This window comes from Suricata suricatta, chromosome 5, assembly GCF_006229205.1.
Source record: "Suricata suricatta isolate VVHF042 chromosome 5, meerkat_22Aug2017_6uvM2_HiC, whole genome shotgun sequence".
Taxonomy (NCBI): Eukaryota; Metazoa; Chordata; class Mammalia; order Carnivora; family Herpestidae; genus Suricata; species Suricata suricatta.
This window is the reverse complement of record NC_043704.1, coordinates 127,344,059-127,362,660: the sequence shown is the minus strand read 5'-3', so window position 1 is coordinate 127,362,660 and position 18,602 is coordinate 127,344,059. Positions and strand designations below refer to the sequence as shown.

Below are 18,602 nucleotides of genomic sequence, written 5' to 3'. Positions count from 1 at the left end.
TGGATATATTCCAGATCTGAACAATCTGCAATGAGACAATGACTGTGGCATTCCTTGCCACACGAAATACTGACCATCTTCCCTTTAAAGCTATAGACTGCTTTTTACTTATAATAAAGCATTTTCTTCTACACTGAAAACTGTAAATATTTTCATAGTTGCATGCTATTAAGTTCAGCAGATGTATCACAAGCCAATTTGTGACACTTCTTTTCTGTGCTGCATGTTTCCTTTGATTTCCCATTCACATCTATATATCAAAGAGCAAGGCTACTTCGTTTCTTCTACCAATTCTGGCCTCTCTCTTGAATAACCAGCTGGTTCCAAGCACAAGCATGTCAACAAATATGCTTCATTTCAGGGTGAGCAGGCAGGAATCAGGCAGACTGATGGGCAAGCTGGGGGTCTACACCAAACCCCCACTAAAAAAAGAGAAAAAAAGCCAAAAATGGAGGACTCTAGAGCACTAACCTTCATATTGAAGCCCTAGCTTCTTTGAAACAGATAATTTGTTTTTTCCCTTTTCTTTCTTTTTAGTTCGTCCTTTGTTTCCTCCTTCCTTCCTCCCTTTCTTCCTCCACGCCCTTCCTCCATCTCTTTTCTTTCATTTCTTTTTCTTTTCTTCCTTCCTTAAATTCCCTTCCTCCTTCCTTCCTCCCCGCCTCCTCCCTCCCTCTTTCTTTCCTTTCTTTCTTTCCTTCCTTCTTTCCTTCTTTCTTTTGAGCTCTAACTGTATTACCCATAGCTTAAATGTTCTCTGATTCATTTTCAAGCTAGAGTAATAATTGTACCCCCTCAACAGGTATTAACATGAGTTAGTGTACCTCAAGTTCTTGGTACAGTATCTGACAGAGTAAGTTCTTAATGCATATTAACTAGTGGTGTTACTGTTGATTCACTGTCTTCCTCTCGCATTTGACTGTGAAGATATCAAGTTGTCTTCCTTGCTTAATATTGTCACATTGTAAGATTTAATATCACATGTCCCCACCATCTAGCACAGTGACCAGCAGATAGAGATGCTCAATGTTTGTTGAATGTTTGAAGGAAGTATTCTGCTGAGGGTAGAATTTAGGCCAAGTCTGAATGAGAACCTATGCTCTAACTCTAATATCCAGGATTTCCACACCATTCTAAGCATTGGCTTCCTTCTCTCTTTGATGTAGGCAACTTGCTGAATTTCTCTGAGCCTCAATTTCCCCATTTTGCTTTGTCTTTTTTTAAATTGGAGAATAGTCAGCACGCAATATTACACTAGCTTCTGATGTACAACATAGTGATTTGACATTTATACACGTTATGAAATGATCATCACGACAAGTCTAAGTTGATCATTTGCTTTTTTAGAGTACTCTTACAGCCTTCTCTTTGGAGCAAACACCACTGCTGTGCAGGAGTGTTAGAGACCTAATCCCATGGCCCACATGCAGGTTAATTAGTCAAACATCTTGATTTCTTTTCCTTCTCACTCTTGCTCTTCATACCAGCCAATCAATTTTTTTTTTATGAAAAAAGTTTACCGCCTATACTACATCCTTCTCTTATTTCAAAATGCTTTTGAGATGTGGCTTTCTGTTAAGGGTTATTCTTTGGTACGATTCATTCTGCTTTCCAAATTCAATTTCCATTCTCTTTTCAAAACCTTTAGTCTTCTGATATGTCCCATTTCTGTTTTTGTGCTTTTAGCAATTTATGCTATTTTTTATAAATTTCTTTATTGTTAATAGGATTTTAAGGGAAAGGAGGTAAATGCTGAATTCAGGGCTGCCATTTTGAACCAAAAGTGTCACATTTCCTTTGTAACAGCCAAAAGTTCAGAATTTTAAAACTCAAAATTGTACATGTACTAATTAGATCATAAAGTTTCCAAAGTGATATCTTAATCACTGAACACATGTAAAAAGTGACTATTTTAGAAAGAATTTCCTCATATTTAGGTAGTATTTTCTTTAAAAAAAACAACCAAAAACTAAACTCCACTCAGTCAGCAAAAGTCTTCTCATGCCAGATCTCTACTAAAAATATGGTATTTGTGTAATTCAAGCAACAATAGTAACTGCCTCATAAAAACATATCAATTCTGAATATTTTTATTGAAAGAACTTTTGTCTTTTTCAGTTTCCTGTTTGATTCTGTCAGACCAACTCTAGACTTCTCAGAATCATGGAAAATTAAAATAAGAATTTATTGTATATCTATTCATATCTATTCACAGCACAGATGAAAAGATTGGGCACTGAGAATTAAAGTTATTTGCCCATGACCATCTAACTTGTAGAAGGGATGGACTAGAATCAAACGATTAAAATTTCTATGCCAGTGTTCAACTCACACACACACCTGGCCCACCAGCTGTATGTATTTTCATAACAGCTTTTATCTTTTCTTCACAGCATTTATCGTCCTTATTTAATGTCTTTCTTTTGTGCTGAAGTGAAAGCTCTGTGGAAGCATTAGCTCTGTCTTGTTCTTTCTTTTACTTTCAATGGCTCTGCAGATGCCTAACCCATTACTAGGGTACCTGATAATTACATGTTAGCTAACTGAATGAATGTGCCATGTTACTTCTCTACCCTCTGTGAACTTACTGAGTTATTTACTGAGTGTTATTTACTGAACACCTTAAAATAGCAGCTTATGAGGAGAGAAGTAGTATATCTGTGAATAGATGAAAATGATATGCAAAATTTTCTGGTTATGTCCATCTTATTTACTCTACAGTTTTCTTAGTTCTCAAAGGAGTCAATAAAGAAAAAAAAAAAGCTGAAAGTCACCGCCTTAGGAATAGGCCTTAAAGTAATGTTTTACTCTTATATACTTAGGATCTGAACTTTACAGCAGTTAATTCCCTTTGACTGAATTTGGCAACAACTTATCTGTAGCATTCTCTTGGCATATTTTAGAAGCTTACCAGCTTCTGCAGTAGCTCAGTGCTAAGGTAAAGAGAGGAATGAGGTAAGGACAGGATAGGATACCAGGTACTCCTAGAAGCAGAGAAAACAGACACCATTCATCAACTGTCCTTGAGCACAAATACCTTCTGCTTGTTTGTATGGTACTTACTTTTTCAGCTGGAAGGATGTGTTGTTTCATGAAATGCTTCACCCTAGTAAGAACTTCCTGGCCTGTCTTACTCTGTACAAACAACTGTTGGGAAGTATCAATCTGTGATGGTGTAGTACCAAAAGTCCTTTATTAAAAAAAAAAAAAAGGTTACAAAGGTGTCCAAAATCATTATTCTATACTTCTGAATATAATGTGAAGACTTCTCCAACTCCCCCAAAATATCCCTCTGGAGTAGCCACATTTTGAAATTTCTTAAGTTTTTCATATTATGGAATGAATGCAGCATTCCTTTACATTGAACATTAAGCTTTAATGCTGAAAGCACTACTTGGGTAAAACATTAAGCCTGGACTGAGCTCCATCAGTGGTAGTTTGAATGTTTATTAAAGTCACTAATCATAATCTCTAAAAAAATAAAAAGAAATGAAGAAATTGAATGCAAATTTAGTAATTATTCTTAGTATATTCCTCACAAATACTGCTGGCTGTCATTATAAACAAGATCTTTAAAAATGTTTATGGGGGCACCTGGATGCCTCAGTTAGTTGAGCGTCTGACTTCGGCTCAGGTCATGATCTCATGGTTCGTGAGTTTGAGCCCAATGTCAGGCTCTGTGCTGACCGCTCAAAGCCTGGAACCTGCTTTGGATTCTGTGTCTCCCTCTCTCTCTACCCCTCTCCTGCTCATCCTCTGTCTCTCTCTCAAAAATAAACTTAAAAAAAAATAAATAAAGACCTTTATGAAGACAACACAGTCAGCACTTACGTTGAGGAGAACACACATATCCATCTATAAATGAACTGTAAGACCTAACTGTACTAATGTTATGCCATGGGACCTTACAGCCCAGACAGGATCCCAGGGACAGCGTCATCCACGCACTCAGTAAGTGCTATGGATCCCACCACTTAGATGGGAGTGTGTGGTTGGCAAGTGAATTAGATGCCTCGAAAAATGCTCCATGAAGGGAGATATGGATTTCAAAGACACTTATGAAGTGACTGAATAAAATTTCATGAAATATGATGGAAGAGAACAATACTGCTAAAGTTAAGAAATCTTTTGTTATTTTATTTTTCAGAGAGAATGTGTGAGTGGGAGAGAGGGACACAGGGAGAATCCCAAATATGCTCCACATCCAGTGTAGAGTCCCATATGGAGCTCGATCCCATGACCCTGGGATCGTGACCTGAACCAAAATCAAGAGTTGGATGCTAAACCGCCTGAGCCACCCAGGTGTCCCCATCATATGTAATTTTAAATAGTCATATGTAAGTAACTTATTAATAAAAAGAAACATTTGAGAGTTTACCAACTACTTAAAAGTTTATATACTCAAGGTGGCAAAAATATTATTTTTAATCATGAATAAGCTTTTTTTTTTGATATTTGAAGTCATTTTATTTTCAGGCATATAAGAAATTTACCAAAAAACTACTGTGACTGGCAGCAGCAATCCTGGTATAAGCAATAAAAATGGTCCTTATCGCAAAGTTTTCAATCTTTATATCTAATAAAGGCTCTAATTTGAGTTATCCAAGGAATTGATTTTGCTTACCGTTTTGAGAGTTGTAATCCGGTTTCTGCCAGAGGTTGCACAAACTTGGCAAACAGAAAGCTTTTCTCAGATGCATTATTTCCCTGAAGATATCTACTATACACTCCCTATAAATAACACAGGGCAGTTAAGATTCATTGAAAACTATTCTTCAGCTATCCAGCCTTTCTAGTTTCCCAGCTATGTGAGTCCCTAAACTCACAAGGTATCAAGATGTAAATCAGATCATCAACTCTACTTATTTACATGCAGGGATAATTATACCTCCTTAAATTAAAGAGTATACATGCATAATTTGGTTGACACAATCTTAACCTAACAGAACTGAAAATCAAATCAAACTTGAAAATGAGTTCACAAGTTAACAAAGATACCAAATTGTCAAATTATATCACCTCTAAAGATCACTGTTTTCCCTTCATACAGGAGGAAAATCTACAGAAACCAAAATAAAGTAAAAAAAAAAAAACCTATAAAAAAACCTATAAAACTAAAGAGAAGCAATGACATGATCTCTAAAAATATTTTCCCTCACTTTTTTTGACTCCTAGATTAGTTATCTGCCTCCTTGACCAGTGTTAGTTGAATGCTAATTCGTTTTTATTTCTTCTCCATGTTCTTTAAGTTCATTTATTGTGAGAGAGAGAGAGAGAGAGCACATGGAGGGGAGAGGCAGAGAAAGAGAGAGGGAGAGAGAGGGAGAGGGAGGGAGAGAGAGGGAGAGAGGGGCAGAGAGAGGGAGAGAGGGGCAGAGAGAGGGAGAGAGGGGCAGAGAGAGGGAGAGAAAGAATGAATGAATGAATCCCAAGCAGGCTCTGCACTGTCAATGCAGAGCCCAAAGTGGGTCTCAAACTCAGGAACCAGGAGATCATGACCTGAACTGAAATCAGGAGTGGGACGCTTAACCAACTGAGCCCCTCTTCTTCATGTTCTATGTTTTCAACATAGCACACTCTCCTCTCCCCTATTCCTTCCACCCAAACACAATCAACTGAATTTCCTTAGTTTTATTTCTTCATGTAATTCTATATGCAATAATGCACCCTAACAGTTTCTCCATCATTTCTAATTTCATATTTGTAGTTAGAATGGAATATTTATGATCATCTCTAAGGTTACCACATATAGTGTATGACATACATGTTAATTTCAACATAATCCATTCAAACTTTTGTTTGAAGTAAAAATCCATTTTCAATTCAAAGCCATTTCTGGAAGCTGATAAATATAAAAAAAACCTACCATAACCCCTATTTTGAGAAACCCATCCAATCAATATAATTAACATGATTCTAAAACACAGGATGAAATGTAATACAACAATATCCTAAAAGACATTTCAGTTGTTTGTGGATAGCATGGACTCTGCAGACAAGTTAATAAACCTTAATTCTTCTTTTCCCATTATTTTTTGTTTCTGAAATCTCTTATTTACGTATTCCACCAAGCCCTAGCCCTTTGTCGCTGATGAAGCATCTCAATTTCTTAAACTCCTGAGATTCAAAGCACATAGAAACTAAATCAGTATAAAGAAGAATACATTTTAGATGAGGCCATAATTAAAATAAACTAAATTTATGCTCAGTTTCCTCTTAAAATTAATCACATAAATATGACCTTGTTAGAAAATGGAAAATTTTACTCTTCTCTCAAAAACATATATTAAGAGGCTACTATATTCCAGGTACTGTGCTGCCTTCAGGATGTTCAAAATTATTTCTTTCCTTATCATAGCCTTTGTTAATAAATGGTTTTATAGTTTGAAGCAAACATCATTAAAGGATTTTAACTCTTTCTTAAACTGGATATTCAGGAAATAACCAATCTTCACATAGTTTTCTCTTTTTCTCTTTATGTCTTTCTCTCCCCCCTCCCCCTGTGCTATGAATTACCTGTGCTATGCCAGCCATTTTAAAATACGTCAGGGCAATAAAGAAATTCCAGTTAGGAAGAATAGAATTAATTCCTCTGTAGCGGCAATATATTGAAATGATTTCTTCCATTGATGGTATCCCTATAAAAATAGCACATACTATAAAATTTAATAGAAGATATTACTGTGAACATTCCTTTTTCTTTTATAGTTTATTGTCAAGTTGGTTTCCATATAACACCCAATGCTCATCCCAAGTGCCCTCCTCACTGCCCATCACTCCCCTTCTCCTCTCCCCCTCCCCCATTAGCCCTCAATTTATTCTCAGTATTCAAGAGTCTCTCATGATTTGTCTCCCTCCATCTCCCTATCTCTTTTCCTCCCCCTTCCCCTTCCCATGGTCCTCTGTTAAGTTTCTCCTGTTCCACATATGAGTACAAACATATGGTGTCTGTCCTTCTCTCCCTGACTTATTTCACTTAGCATGACACCCTTGAGATCCATCCACGTTGTCACGAATGGCCAGATTTCATTCTTTCTCATTGCCATGTAGTTTTCCATTGTATATATATACCACATCTTCTTGATCCATTCATCAGTTGATGGACATTTAGGCTCTTTCCATGATTTGGCGATTGTTGAAAGTGCTGCTATGAACATCGGGGTACATATGTCCCTATGCACCAGCGTTTCTGTATCCCTTGGGTAAATCCCTAGCAGTGCTATTGCTGGCTCATAGGGTAGTTCTCTTGTTAATTCTTTGAGGAACCTCCACACTGTTTTCCAGAGCGGCTGCACCAGTTTACATTCCCACCAACAGTGTGGGAGGGTGCCGTGTCTCCACACCCTCGCCAGCATCTATAGTTTCTTGATGTGTTCATTGTAGCCACTCTGACTGGCATGAGGTGGTATCTCAGTGTGGTTTTCATTTGTATTTATGGTGACTATTTCTAACTGTAATAATATTGCATATGTATATAAAACTGAATATAATAACCATTAATCCAAATAACATGTTCTGAATGTTGATTCCTAAAAAGAATCATGTATATAAAGTTATATTTTACCATAAATTACTAAAAGTAAAATGCTATATTCAGAAAAATCAAGAATAAAATCATTTAGAAACATTTCAAGAAACAAATTAAATGTTCTTACCTAAAATTTCTATACAATCTTACCTTTTAATTATGAAGAATAAATATAATTCTACATTAATAGCAATTTAGGCAACATGGTTTCATACCTATGTTTTCTTTAAAATAAGAACTTTGATTTATCATTGGAACTGTCCTTGGCCAAAAGAAGAACAGGGAGAGATGAGCTAAGTCTGACAAAGGATGACCAATGGTTGAAAGCTCCCAATCCAGTACAGCTATAACTCGAGACTGCAATTAAAAATAAAAAGGTTTTTACATATTTAATATAAAACTAAAACACAGAAATAAATAAAATCCTGTTTTTCATCAAAAGTAAATGTGAGGCCATAGTTTGCAGTCTTTACTTACAATGGCACATTGCATTGATCAAATAACTCATTAGCTTTGATCATGTAGAGCCAAGTCCTCTGGCTCCATTATTGGCCCTCAGTTCTCCTACATTTTACATTACATACCCTTATTATTTCTACCAATAAGAGGCAAAAGCAGTTGAAATTGTTCAACTAAGAGTTAACTATAGTTAAGAAGAAATTGTAGTAAATACCAGGGTGTCTGGGTGGCTCAGTCGGTTAAGCACCTGACTTCGGCTCAGGTCATGATCTCACGGTTCATGAGTTCGAGCTCCATATCGGGCTCTGGGCAGTCAGCTCAAAGCCTGCAGCCTGCTTTGGATTCTGTGTCTCCCTCTCTCTCTGCCCCTCCCCCACTAGCGCTCTCTCTCAAAAATTAACATTAAAATTTTTTTTAAAGAAATTATAATACTTATAATTCAAGCACCTATACCAAATCATGCATAGTTAAAATTTTGCTCTGGTGAAAAATCTTACTGCATAACAAATATTACACTCTTAGGGCAATAGTAATTTTTAAAATGAGTTATTTCATGTTGTAGATACAAAAATATAATTGTTTAAAAGATGTTAGGGGCGCCTGGGTGGCTCAGTCGGTTAAGCGTCCAACTTCGGCTCAGGTCATGATCTCACATTTGTGGGTTCGAGCCCCTCGTCGGGCTTTGTGCTGACAGCTCAGAGCCTGTAGCCTGTCGCCTGTCTTCAGATTCTGTGTCTCCCTCTTTCTCTGATCCTTCCCTGCTCACTGTCTCTCTCTCTCTCAAAAAATAAATAAAAAATTAAAAGATGTTATTTGTTTTATGAAGATAAAACTAACAATTATATAGCAGCATGATAAAATAGTCATGTACTTTGGAACCAATAAAACAGAAAACTCTCCTCATTCTACTTTGTAACAGGTTATTTGGGGTGCTTGGGTAGCTCAGTTAAATGTCTGACTCTTTTTTTGGGCTCAGATCATGATCTCATGATTTCATGAGTTGTAGCTCCATGTTGGGCTCTGTGCTGACAGTGCAGAGCCTGCTTGGGATTCTCTGTCTCCCACTTGTGCTGTCTCTGTCTCTCTCAAAATAAATCAACTTAAAAAAAAAGAACACAGGCTATTCAATTGCAAATATAAGAGAAAAGGCAATTTTAGAATATTTAGAAGATGTATAGTTGATCCTATTTTTAACTAAAAAGGTTATAAGCCAATACCCAAGTTGAAAGGATATACACCAAACTAATAGCAATGACTGTGGTTACTTCAAGGTATGGAGGCAGGAGGAATGGGGGTATAGAGAAGGGAACCTCCAATGGAGGTTTCTGTACAGAGGAGTGACATGATAGAGTTCGAATTTTAGGAGGGTCACTCTGGCTGCCATGTTTTGAATAGACTACAGGTGGGCCAGTGAGGAGGCTGCACCACTCATGGAGACAAGGTTATCCAAACCAGGTAAAACAGCAGGCTCATGTAGGCAATGCAAGTTACTGGGTCTCATGTCTTTCTATAACTTTGTATGTGCTTGTGCTCCCTTGTCTCTCTGGCACACTGGTATTGTAAGTTTTTGCGAGAACACAGACCTTGGAATAAGATGGACCTGTATTCAAATCCTAGCTCCACCATTTAATGACTGTGTAACTCTGAACAATGTAGTTAACCTTTCTGGGCCTCAAATTTTCTCAGCCATAACATACCTCTTAGAGGTAGTGTGCAGATCAAATGAGGGCAAGTAGCAGGTTTGTTCTGCTTACCAGTTCCCAGCAAAGTAACTGACACATAATAAGTGGCCAATATTCAGTAAGTACAGAGCCCGGCATATAGCAGACATTCAAAAATTTTCTAATATAACTAAAGGACAAACTGATTACCCCCCCTCCATAATTTGACTTAATAAGACCTTTTATTGTTGTGGTTATATTGTATTGTAAACTACTGGATGAGCTAGATTTAAGAAAACAAAAAAAGGATTGGATGCATCTTTCTCTATATTAATCTATTTGTTTCCATGCTCTTAACATCCAAAGAAAAGAAAATGAGATACTTGCTTATGCTATAAATGTTTACCTTTTTTTTTTTTCAATGAAGCCTGGGAATCTTCTCTGCAGTTAAGTTTATCTAAGACATTTTTTAGGTAATTACACAAAGCTATAAAACAATGGCCAGTGAGTTAGTTGATGGCTCATCAAACTTTATCAATTAGTGTAAAGTAGCAATAGTTTATCAGAACACCACTACCCCCGTTTGGGTGGAGCGCTAGAACAAGCTCGGTCTAATTCTTATTGGTTAAAATGAACATTTACAAGTTCATCTTCTTGCTAATGAACTTATTAATAAAATGACTTCTGACAGTTTTTCTGAAACCTCAGCACAACAAATAGCTTTTCATTTTGCTGATTATTCTCTATATTGAGTTTTATTTTTCCAAGTGTACTTTCTGTACTGTTGGATTTTATTAGAATGTACATATATATTACCTTTTCAAAACAAAATAAACACATGTGATCCAACATAACAAATAATAGATGAAGAAAGCAGGGAAGAAGATGTTAATAGAATCTTAAAAAGATGAAACTAGGGGTAAGGTTATTTTGTTAGTGTGGACAGTTAAACATCGCTCGAAGTTTTCAATGAACAAAATAAAGCATAAAGCACGATCAGTTTAAATGTTGATAGCATATATAGATTAAAAACAAATCAGCTGCTTCAGAGTGACAACTTTTCTTGGCAGTGAGGCTTAGGAAAAATCTTACCATCCACCTGCATGAACAGCTATTTGTTGGGGTGCCTGGGTGGCTTGGTCTGTTAAGCAACTGACTCTTGATTTTGGCTTAGCTCATGATCTCACAGTTCATGAGTTTGAGCCCCACGTTGGGCTCTATGCTGGCAGTACAGAGCCAGCTTGGAATTGTCTCTCTCTGCCCCTCTCCTACTCATGGTTGTGCCCACTCTGTCTCTCAAAACATATAACTAACAAAAAAAAAAAAAAAAAGACAGGTTGTGTAGAGTGCTGAAATGTCTTCAACAATATAAAGAGGACCTCAAGGGGCCTGTAATCCCCAGAAAGCCGCTTGTGCCAGAAAGTGACTGCAAGGACAAAAATAAGCCAAGCAGAAGGCAAGACCATACACTGAGTGAGAATCTAAATGAGAAAAGCAACTTGGTACTTTGCAAAGAATGGAAAGGATTTGAAAAAAAACACCACATTTTTATAAATCATCTCATCATAGAAAAGATGAGGTTATGGCCTAGATGAAATTATGCAACATACATGTGTCCCAGATTCTGTTAACCTGATTCATGACTTTATTCTGAAGCAAAAATATAATGACCCAGGATTAGGGTTAGAGACTATATAAAGTCAAGAGGTGAGAAGAATCTGGAAGAATAAAAAATATAAGGTCAGGAAACTTTATAACTCTTATATTACTTGTATATATCTATAGTCAAAGAATTATTAATTCAACTGATAATAAAGAAAGTAGTTTTTGAAATAACTGATCCATGCCCACATGGGTCAGGCAGGTAAGAAGTCAAAAAAAGTTATAAGGGGTTCATGGATTCTAAAGTAAGAGCAATCAAATTTGTAGCATCTTGGGGAGGTATAAAGAAATAAGAGGGGTGCCTGGGTGGCTTGGTCAGTTGAGTGTCCGACTCTGGATTTGGGCTCAGCGCGTGATCCCAGGGTCATGGGATCAAGCCCTGTGTCTGGCTCTGTGCCAAGCATGGAGCTGCTTAAGATTCTCTCTCTCCCTCTGCCCCACACCCCTGCTTGCGTGCTCTCTCTCTTTGAGAGAGAGAGACAGAGAAAGAGAGAAATAGAAGATAAAGAGGGTGTGGTCAAAGACAAGGGATTTCAATTTCTATACCAATGATGTTGACTAATTCCAATAGAGGGGGAAAGCCGTATAATGCAGAAAAACTTATACAACAATGCAAGTCTTTAGGCCTGAGTTCAAAACCTTGCTTTACTACCACCGAGCACTTACTAAAGGGCATTTTTAAAATATCTATAATGTAAAGGGGTTGAAAAACACTCAAATGCCACATCTTCTCTAGCAAAAAACTAAATTTTAGAACTATGCTTCTCCTCCGCTACACTAACATGTAAGAGATAATGGAGAAAATTAAAAAGAAAAAGCCATTAAAAATACAAGTTTTCTTTGCATATCAAATCTTTTTTCTTCATAAATTAATATATAGAAGGCTGTAAGATAGAGGACTTCAGAAGAACCAGCAGACATGTTATCTGAAATATATCTGACTACTAATTAATGAATGCAGATGAAATATGTATAGGTTTATCTGTTTTTAATTAAATATATTTGTTTTTCAAGTTGAAATGCACATTAAACTCTAAACATTTCTCTGCCAGATGGGTAAGATCTATATTTTAAAAAATTAACAAGGGGCACCTGGGTGGCTCAGTGGGTTGACTACCTGACTCTTGATTTCAGCTCAGGTCGTAATCCCAGGGTCGTGGGATTAAGCCCCGTGTTGGGCTCTGCACTGAGTGTGGAGGCTGCGTAGGCTTCACTCTACTCCCTCTGCCTCTTTCCCCTGCTCATGCTCTTTCTCTTAAAAAAAAAAAAAATTAACAGGTTGTTTTTTTCAGGAAAACTGGATTTCTTTTAAATATTGCAGTAGGCATGGTGTACTACTGAAATACTCGCCCAAACATGCTTTAAATACTTTACATATAAGTAAGCAGAAAATAGGGATTGCAAAACTGAGCTATAAGCCTTGGTTTTGCCATACCCCTTTGGTAATCTCTTACTGGCTTACCACACACATTCCTGGAAGGTTTATCATTTAAATTTGTTTTTGTCTTCTTTCTTATGTTTTCTGATGATAAAAATAAAACACTCTATCCTTGGAAAAAAGTCACAAAATGATGAAACCTCAAACTTTACACATTACAGTAAAGTACAACTTATAAGTCTCCTGTAATTTGATCCCCTACAACCACCGCTTAACTTTTAGTACATACTATAAATACTTACTTTTACTTTAGAAGTTATATGAAGAATAGAGCTTGATAGGTAATTTTAGAAAAGTAAAATAGAGAAAGAGAGAGTAAAATAATGGAAATGAAGAACAGAGTTGAAACAAGTTGAGCACAGCTGTGCCAGGTACCAGCTACTTGCTCCTTATTATTTCATTTTAGCTCCCCAGCAACCCTGAAATTTTATATTTCTTTATCCAACTCAAAAGGCACAGAATGTAAATTCCCTGGCTTTGGACAATATACTACAGTTGTTCGAGATCCACGTGGGAAATCTGGATAACAGGTATACAAGATCCCTCTGTACTCATTTGACAACTTCCTGTGAGTCTATAATTATTTTAAAATAAAAAAATTAAAGTAAGTGAGTGGTTCAAATGGCAGCATAGAAAGATCCTGAACTCAACTCCTTCCACAGACACACCAAATCTCCAGCTCCATATAGAACTGTCTCTGAAAAAAAACCTGAAAACTAGCTGAACAGCTCCTCCACAGTAAAGGATAAAAAGGCTACATCAAGGGCACTTGGCTGACTCAGTCAATACAGCATGAAACTCTTGATCCTGGGGTTATTTGAGCCCCATGTTGGGTGTGGAGATTACTTAAAAATAAAATTTAAAAGGGGGATGGGTACATCAAGATGGGTAGGAGAGGCAGAGATGTAGTCTCACCAAAAACCCCACTCTCTAGTGTGGCAACCCACAAGTAAGACGGGGTGGGGGGGTCTCACAAATATGGACTATATCTCTGAGGAGCACAGGGTTCAAGCCCCATGAAGTACTCCCATTCTTGGGAACTGCACCAGAGAGATGAGCCCCCAAAATGTCTGGCTTTGAAAACCAATGGGCCTCACATCCAGAAGAACCAAAAGTCTCTAGGAAATGGAGATTCCACTCTTAAAAGGCTCATACACAGACCTACCCATCTTGGGACCCAGCACAAAAGCCTCAGGTTGGAAAGAACTTAGATGGTATATGAAGGAGATTCACTGGCTAAACATAAAGCAAGTGCTGGCATGGCAGGGGTCTATTCAAACTCCTCCTGGGGATGGAGATGATGGCAGTTGCCGTTGCACTCTCTACCTTGATAGTGCTGCTTGCCCTGCCCTGTGGCCCTACTCTGCTAACCCCAGAAGATAGGCATGCCCTGGCCCTGTGCTACAACATGGTCCTGCCTCACTGACCTCAGCAAATGAGCTCCCCAGCTTGGTGCTCCTGTGGGGCCTCACTCCAGTAAATCCAATGGATGGTACTGTTCCAGCCCACCCCTCCCTATGACCCTGCCAAAGCTGGCAGGTACATGCTGTTCACAGGAGGGACATCTCGAGTGCCTTGCTCTAGTGGCTAGGGGGCTTGCAGTTCTAGGCCCCACGGGGCTGAACTGATCAGAGAGACAGATGGTCCTTGGCAGGCTACCACCCCTGGGGGACTGCACAGAGAGCAGACTGAAATACATTCCATCTCCCTGTGACCACTCCTTTAAGACTGGGAGAGATGGCTGTTATGCTTAATACATAGAAACAAAGACAGAGAACCCAGCAAAATGAGGAAAAGGGAATATTTTCCAAACAAAAGAACAAGATAAGACTCCATAAAAAAAACTTAATGAAATGCAGATAAATAATTTACCGGATAAAGAGTTCAAAGTAATGTTCATAAAGATGCTTACTGATTTCAGAAGAATGAATGAATTCAGCAAGAGCTTCAACAAAGAGATAGAAAATATAAGGAAGTACTGAACAGAAATCAGAAAGATAAAGAATACAATAACTGAATTGAAAAATACACAAGAAGGAATGAAACAGAACAAAGGATCAGTGACTTAGAAGATGGGGGAGTGAAATTCATCAAGACCTAACAGCAAAAAGAAAAAAAAAAAAACAGTGGCAATAGCTTAAGGACCTATGAAACATCAAGCAGAATGACATTTGTGGTATAGGGGTCCAGGAGAAGATGACAGAGAGAAAGGAACGGAAAACTCATTTGAAGAAATAATGACTAAAAACCTCCCTAACTTAGGGAAGGGAACAGAGTTACAGATGCAGGAGTCCAGGACCAGACAGCTTCACTGGTGAATCTATCAAACATTCAAATAAGATTTAATATCTATCCTTCTCAAACTCTTCCAAAAAATGGAAGAGAAGGGAATGCTACCAAATTCATTTTATAAGCCAGCATTACCTTGATGACAAAAACAGACAAGAAAACCACAAAAACAGAAAATTACAGGCCAATATCCTTGATGAACATAGATGCAAAGATCCTCAACAAAATATTAGCAAACCAAATTCAGCAATACATTGAAAAGGTCATATGACATGATTAAGTGGAATTTATTCCAGGAATGCAAGGATGGTTAAACATGTGCAAATAGGGGCGCCTGGGTGGCTCAGTCGGTTAAGCCTCCAGCTTCGGCTCAGGTCAGATCTCACGTTCGTGGGTTCGAGCCCTGCGTCAGGCTCTGTGCTAACAGCTAGCTCAGAGCCTGGAGCCTGCTTCCAGTTCTGTGTCTCCTTCTCTCTCTGCCTCTCCCCCTCTCATGCTCTGTCTCTCTCTGTATTAAAAAAATAAATAAAACATTAAAAAAAAAAAACATGTGCAACTAAATCAATGTTACAGACCACATTAAGAAAATGAAGGCTAACAATCATGTGATCATCTAAGTATTTTCTTCTCTCCATTTGTGTTTTGAGCTCATTAAGACCTATACCCCCTTTCCAAACCCATCTTTCAGAGCAAACAGTTGGTTATGTATAAATGCTAGTTGACTTGTACTCTGCTAACCATATGTTACTTCCATAAAAAACTAGCTACAATATTTATAAGAGGCAGAAATCAATTAAATTTGATTTAATAATTATGAGAGTATTGGGTATAAAGTAGAAGACATTTTACTAGATACCATATAACCCTAAAACATGAAAAGATAAAGCTGTGTCACAAATTAGCATTGCAGAGAAATAGCTTCATGCTGTGCCTCTATAAGTTGTTTCTTTTTTAAAAAATACTTGGAAGAACCAACTATTGAACATTCTGCTTATCTAAGGGAAGTTGACACCTGTTTGACAACTTTAATCCTGTAAGAAATGGTTTTCTAATAGGAAATTAAAAATTAAAAGGGAGTGACTATTTGGTACTTAGTGTGTTTGCCATTACTTTCAGCATATTATGATTAATCCTAAATTTAAACATCTTGGTAGACAACACAAAATTCAAGAGATCTAGGTCTGAATTTTTCCTTCCTTGCTTAAGCAATGAGTAGAAAAGTACATGGTTACAGACCATAGAAAACTCTGACTTATTCAAAGATAGGCTCTTAAAATATTAAAGATTCCTTTGGTACAGATCAAATACAGGCCTAATCCTGCTAGGTTTAAAGGTATAAGCTTTAAAATTTTTTCCAGGTCATTAATTAGCATTCTTTAATCTTCCTAATCTATATTTAAGAAAGTTATTTCAGATTCATAAGTGCCATTAACAAAAGTTTATGCATACACATATATAACTATATACAGACAATTTTAATATCAAATTGACATTCCAATGAAGTATTCTGTCGAGTTGGTGAATGGGTTCATGTCTTTATGTTATATTTGAGTTCTCATCTGATATAGTATTGCTTTGAATTATGACAGCAACGTAATTTATAATGCTATTTTTTTCCTGTCCTCTTTCTATTTGGAAAGAACATGAAACCCAGGAGCTTAGCGCATGAATTCAAATCAGCTCTTACTGCCCTAAAACATCTTAGCATCTGAAAAAAATTAATGAACCCAGAAAAGACTATTTTTTAACAAGTAAGATTCAGCAAATTCTAGTCCTTCACATTAATGTCAGAATACTAAGGGGCAAGTGTCTTGTCCAATGGCATACAGGGAATGAGGAAGGCTGATGTGGCCTTCCTTGTTCCCATCATACTCCTCCAATCCCAGGCCTCAGTCTGAGCTCCGTGGAGGAAGGTTACAGTTTTGAATTGTTTGAACCCTTTACAAAGATGACACTGTGTACATTTACACAGAGCAAGGTCACACAAGCTCCTACAATTCTTTCAAACCCTCCAAAGAGGCCTTTGAGGGACGCCTGGGTGGCTCAGGTCATAATCTCATGGTTTGTGAATTCGAGCCCCACCCGCACTGGGCTCTGTGCTGACAGCTCAGAGCCTGGAACCTGCTTCAGATTCCATGTCTCCCTCTCTCTGCCCTTCCCCTGCTCATGCACTGTCTCTCTCTGTCAATAATAAATAAACGTTAAAAAAAAAACCCCACATCCTATTAGGAAAATAAAAGGCATTTGGAATTCTATTCTCTCTGAGCTTATAATAGTCACATTAAAAATTCTTCATGAGATAAGAAAAGGGAACTGAAGATGAACCAAAGGAGCAAGAACATGGATGAGCTAAATATTTGTTGTAGATGAAAACTGCTCTGAAGAAAATAGTGGCATGCATGTAAGTTCCCAAATCCTGTATAAGCAGTAAATCAGACACTCTGAGGATTAGACTTGGCCTTAAAAATAGGCAGCTGCCTATGCCATAAAATCCGTAGGACTCATTCCTGGAAGTTTTGAGTGGTGAAGACAGTCCCAAAGAGGAAGAGTGAAGTTGGGTTGGGCTCCCTCAGAGCTCTGAGGGGAACATCTAGTTAGTACTTGTGTCCCAAGTCAAAAGTGCTAAGACCTACTTAATTATAAAATATGGCTTAAATACCTCTTTAGGGTGGAAAATTATGTTATCTAGTTTGTAATCTCCATGTATCAAAGTTTCTTCGTTGTCATTATCTGGCAAGTTTTTCATTAGCCACTCAGATAGCTGGTTCATGGCAAGGATGTCCTGATGAGCTGCAGCTTTATACTGCTCTGTCCAGGTTGACACCTAAAGATACATAAATAAGAAAAATTATAAAGCTGAACATAGAAGTTAGGTTCTAAATTTAAACAAAATTCAATCATGTCAAATTTGGTTTTATTCCTAAATGCTCAAGACAAATGCCTAATAAGTGACATTTACATGAACTGAAGACATTTAAATCTCTCTTCCATCTGGCTCCCTTTTACTAACTTAGATTTTTATCAGGAAAAAAAAATACGGGCATAGGAATCAAGAAATGTGGTTTCTAGAGTTTATTCTGCAACTATTTTGTGGAAGAATAGAAGAATGTATACAAACATGTATGTACACAAAAAGGCACAGCAGATTTCTGGAAGGGTCACAAGAAACAAGTAATCTCTGAAAAAGGAAATAAGGGAGGTGGAGGAAGAAGGGAGATTTTTACATTTCACTTTAATACTTTTTCTTATTACCCACAGAGTCTTCTAAATGTATTTCAGGTATAAGGAGTGCAAAGACTTTTTGTTGTTCTTAGAATCAAACGCAAACAAATCAAACTGTTCTCAAAGTCCTCCATCAACGGAGTCCATATTATTTATCAGCTCATAGTTCTCTCCCCATTGCCCAAGATATCTCTGATCAACTTACTGCAGTAAAGACTTTGATCTTTGGAATCATACAGACCTGAGTATAAATTATGCCTAAGCCACTTATTCATGTATTATTTGATATGCATTAGCCTCAGATTCCTCATCTGCAAAATATGGATAATAATACCTATGTGTT

General features: G+C 37.4%; 1 protein-coding gene across 2 annotated transcripts in view; it reads right to left on the bottom strand.

Moving 5' to 3' along the window:
- ACAD11 (acyl-CoA dehydrogenase family member 11) overlaps positions 1-18,602 on the bottom strand; it is a 97,236-nt gene that overhangs the window by 67,606 nt on the left and 11,028 nt on the right. For both annotated transcript variants that reach the window (XM_029940277.1, XM_029940279.1), the window contains exons 5-9: positions 17,697-17,861; positions 7,744-7,885; positions 6,517-6,638; positions 4,625-4,731; positions 3,064-3,190 (exon numbers count right to left, since the gene is read on the bottom strand). In XM_029940277.1, coding sequence (XP_029796137.1) covers positions 3,064-3,190; positions 4,625-4,731; positions 6,517-6,638; positions 7,744-7,885; positions 17,697-17,861 — 663 coding nt within the window. The remainder of the gene's footprint in view (positions 1-3,063; positions 3,191-4,624; positions 4,732-6,516; positions 6,639-7,743; positions 7,886-17,696; positions 17,862-18,602) is intronic.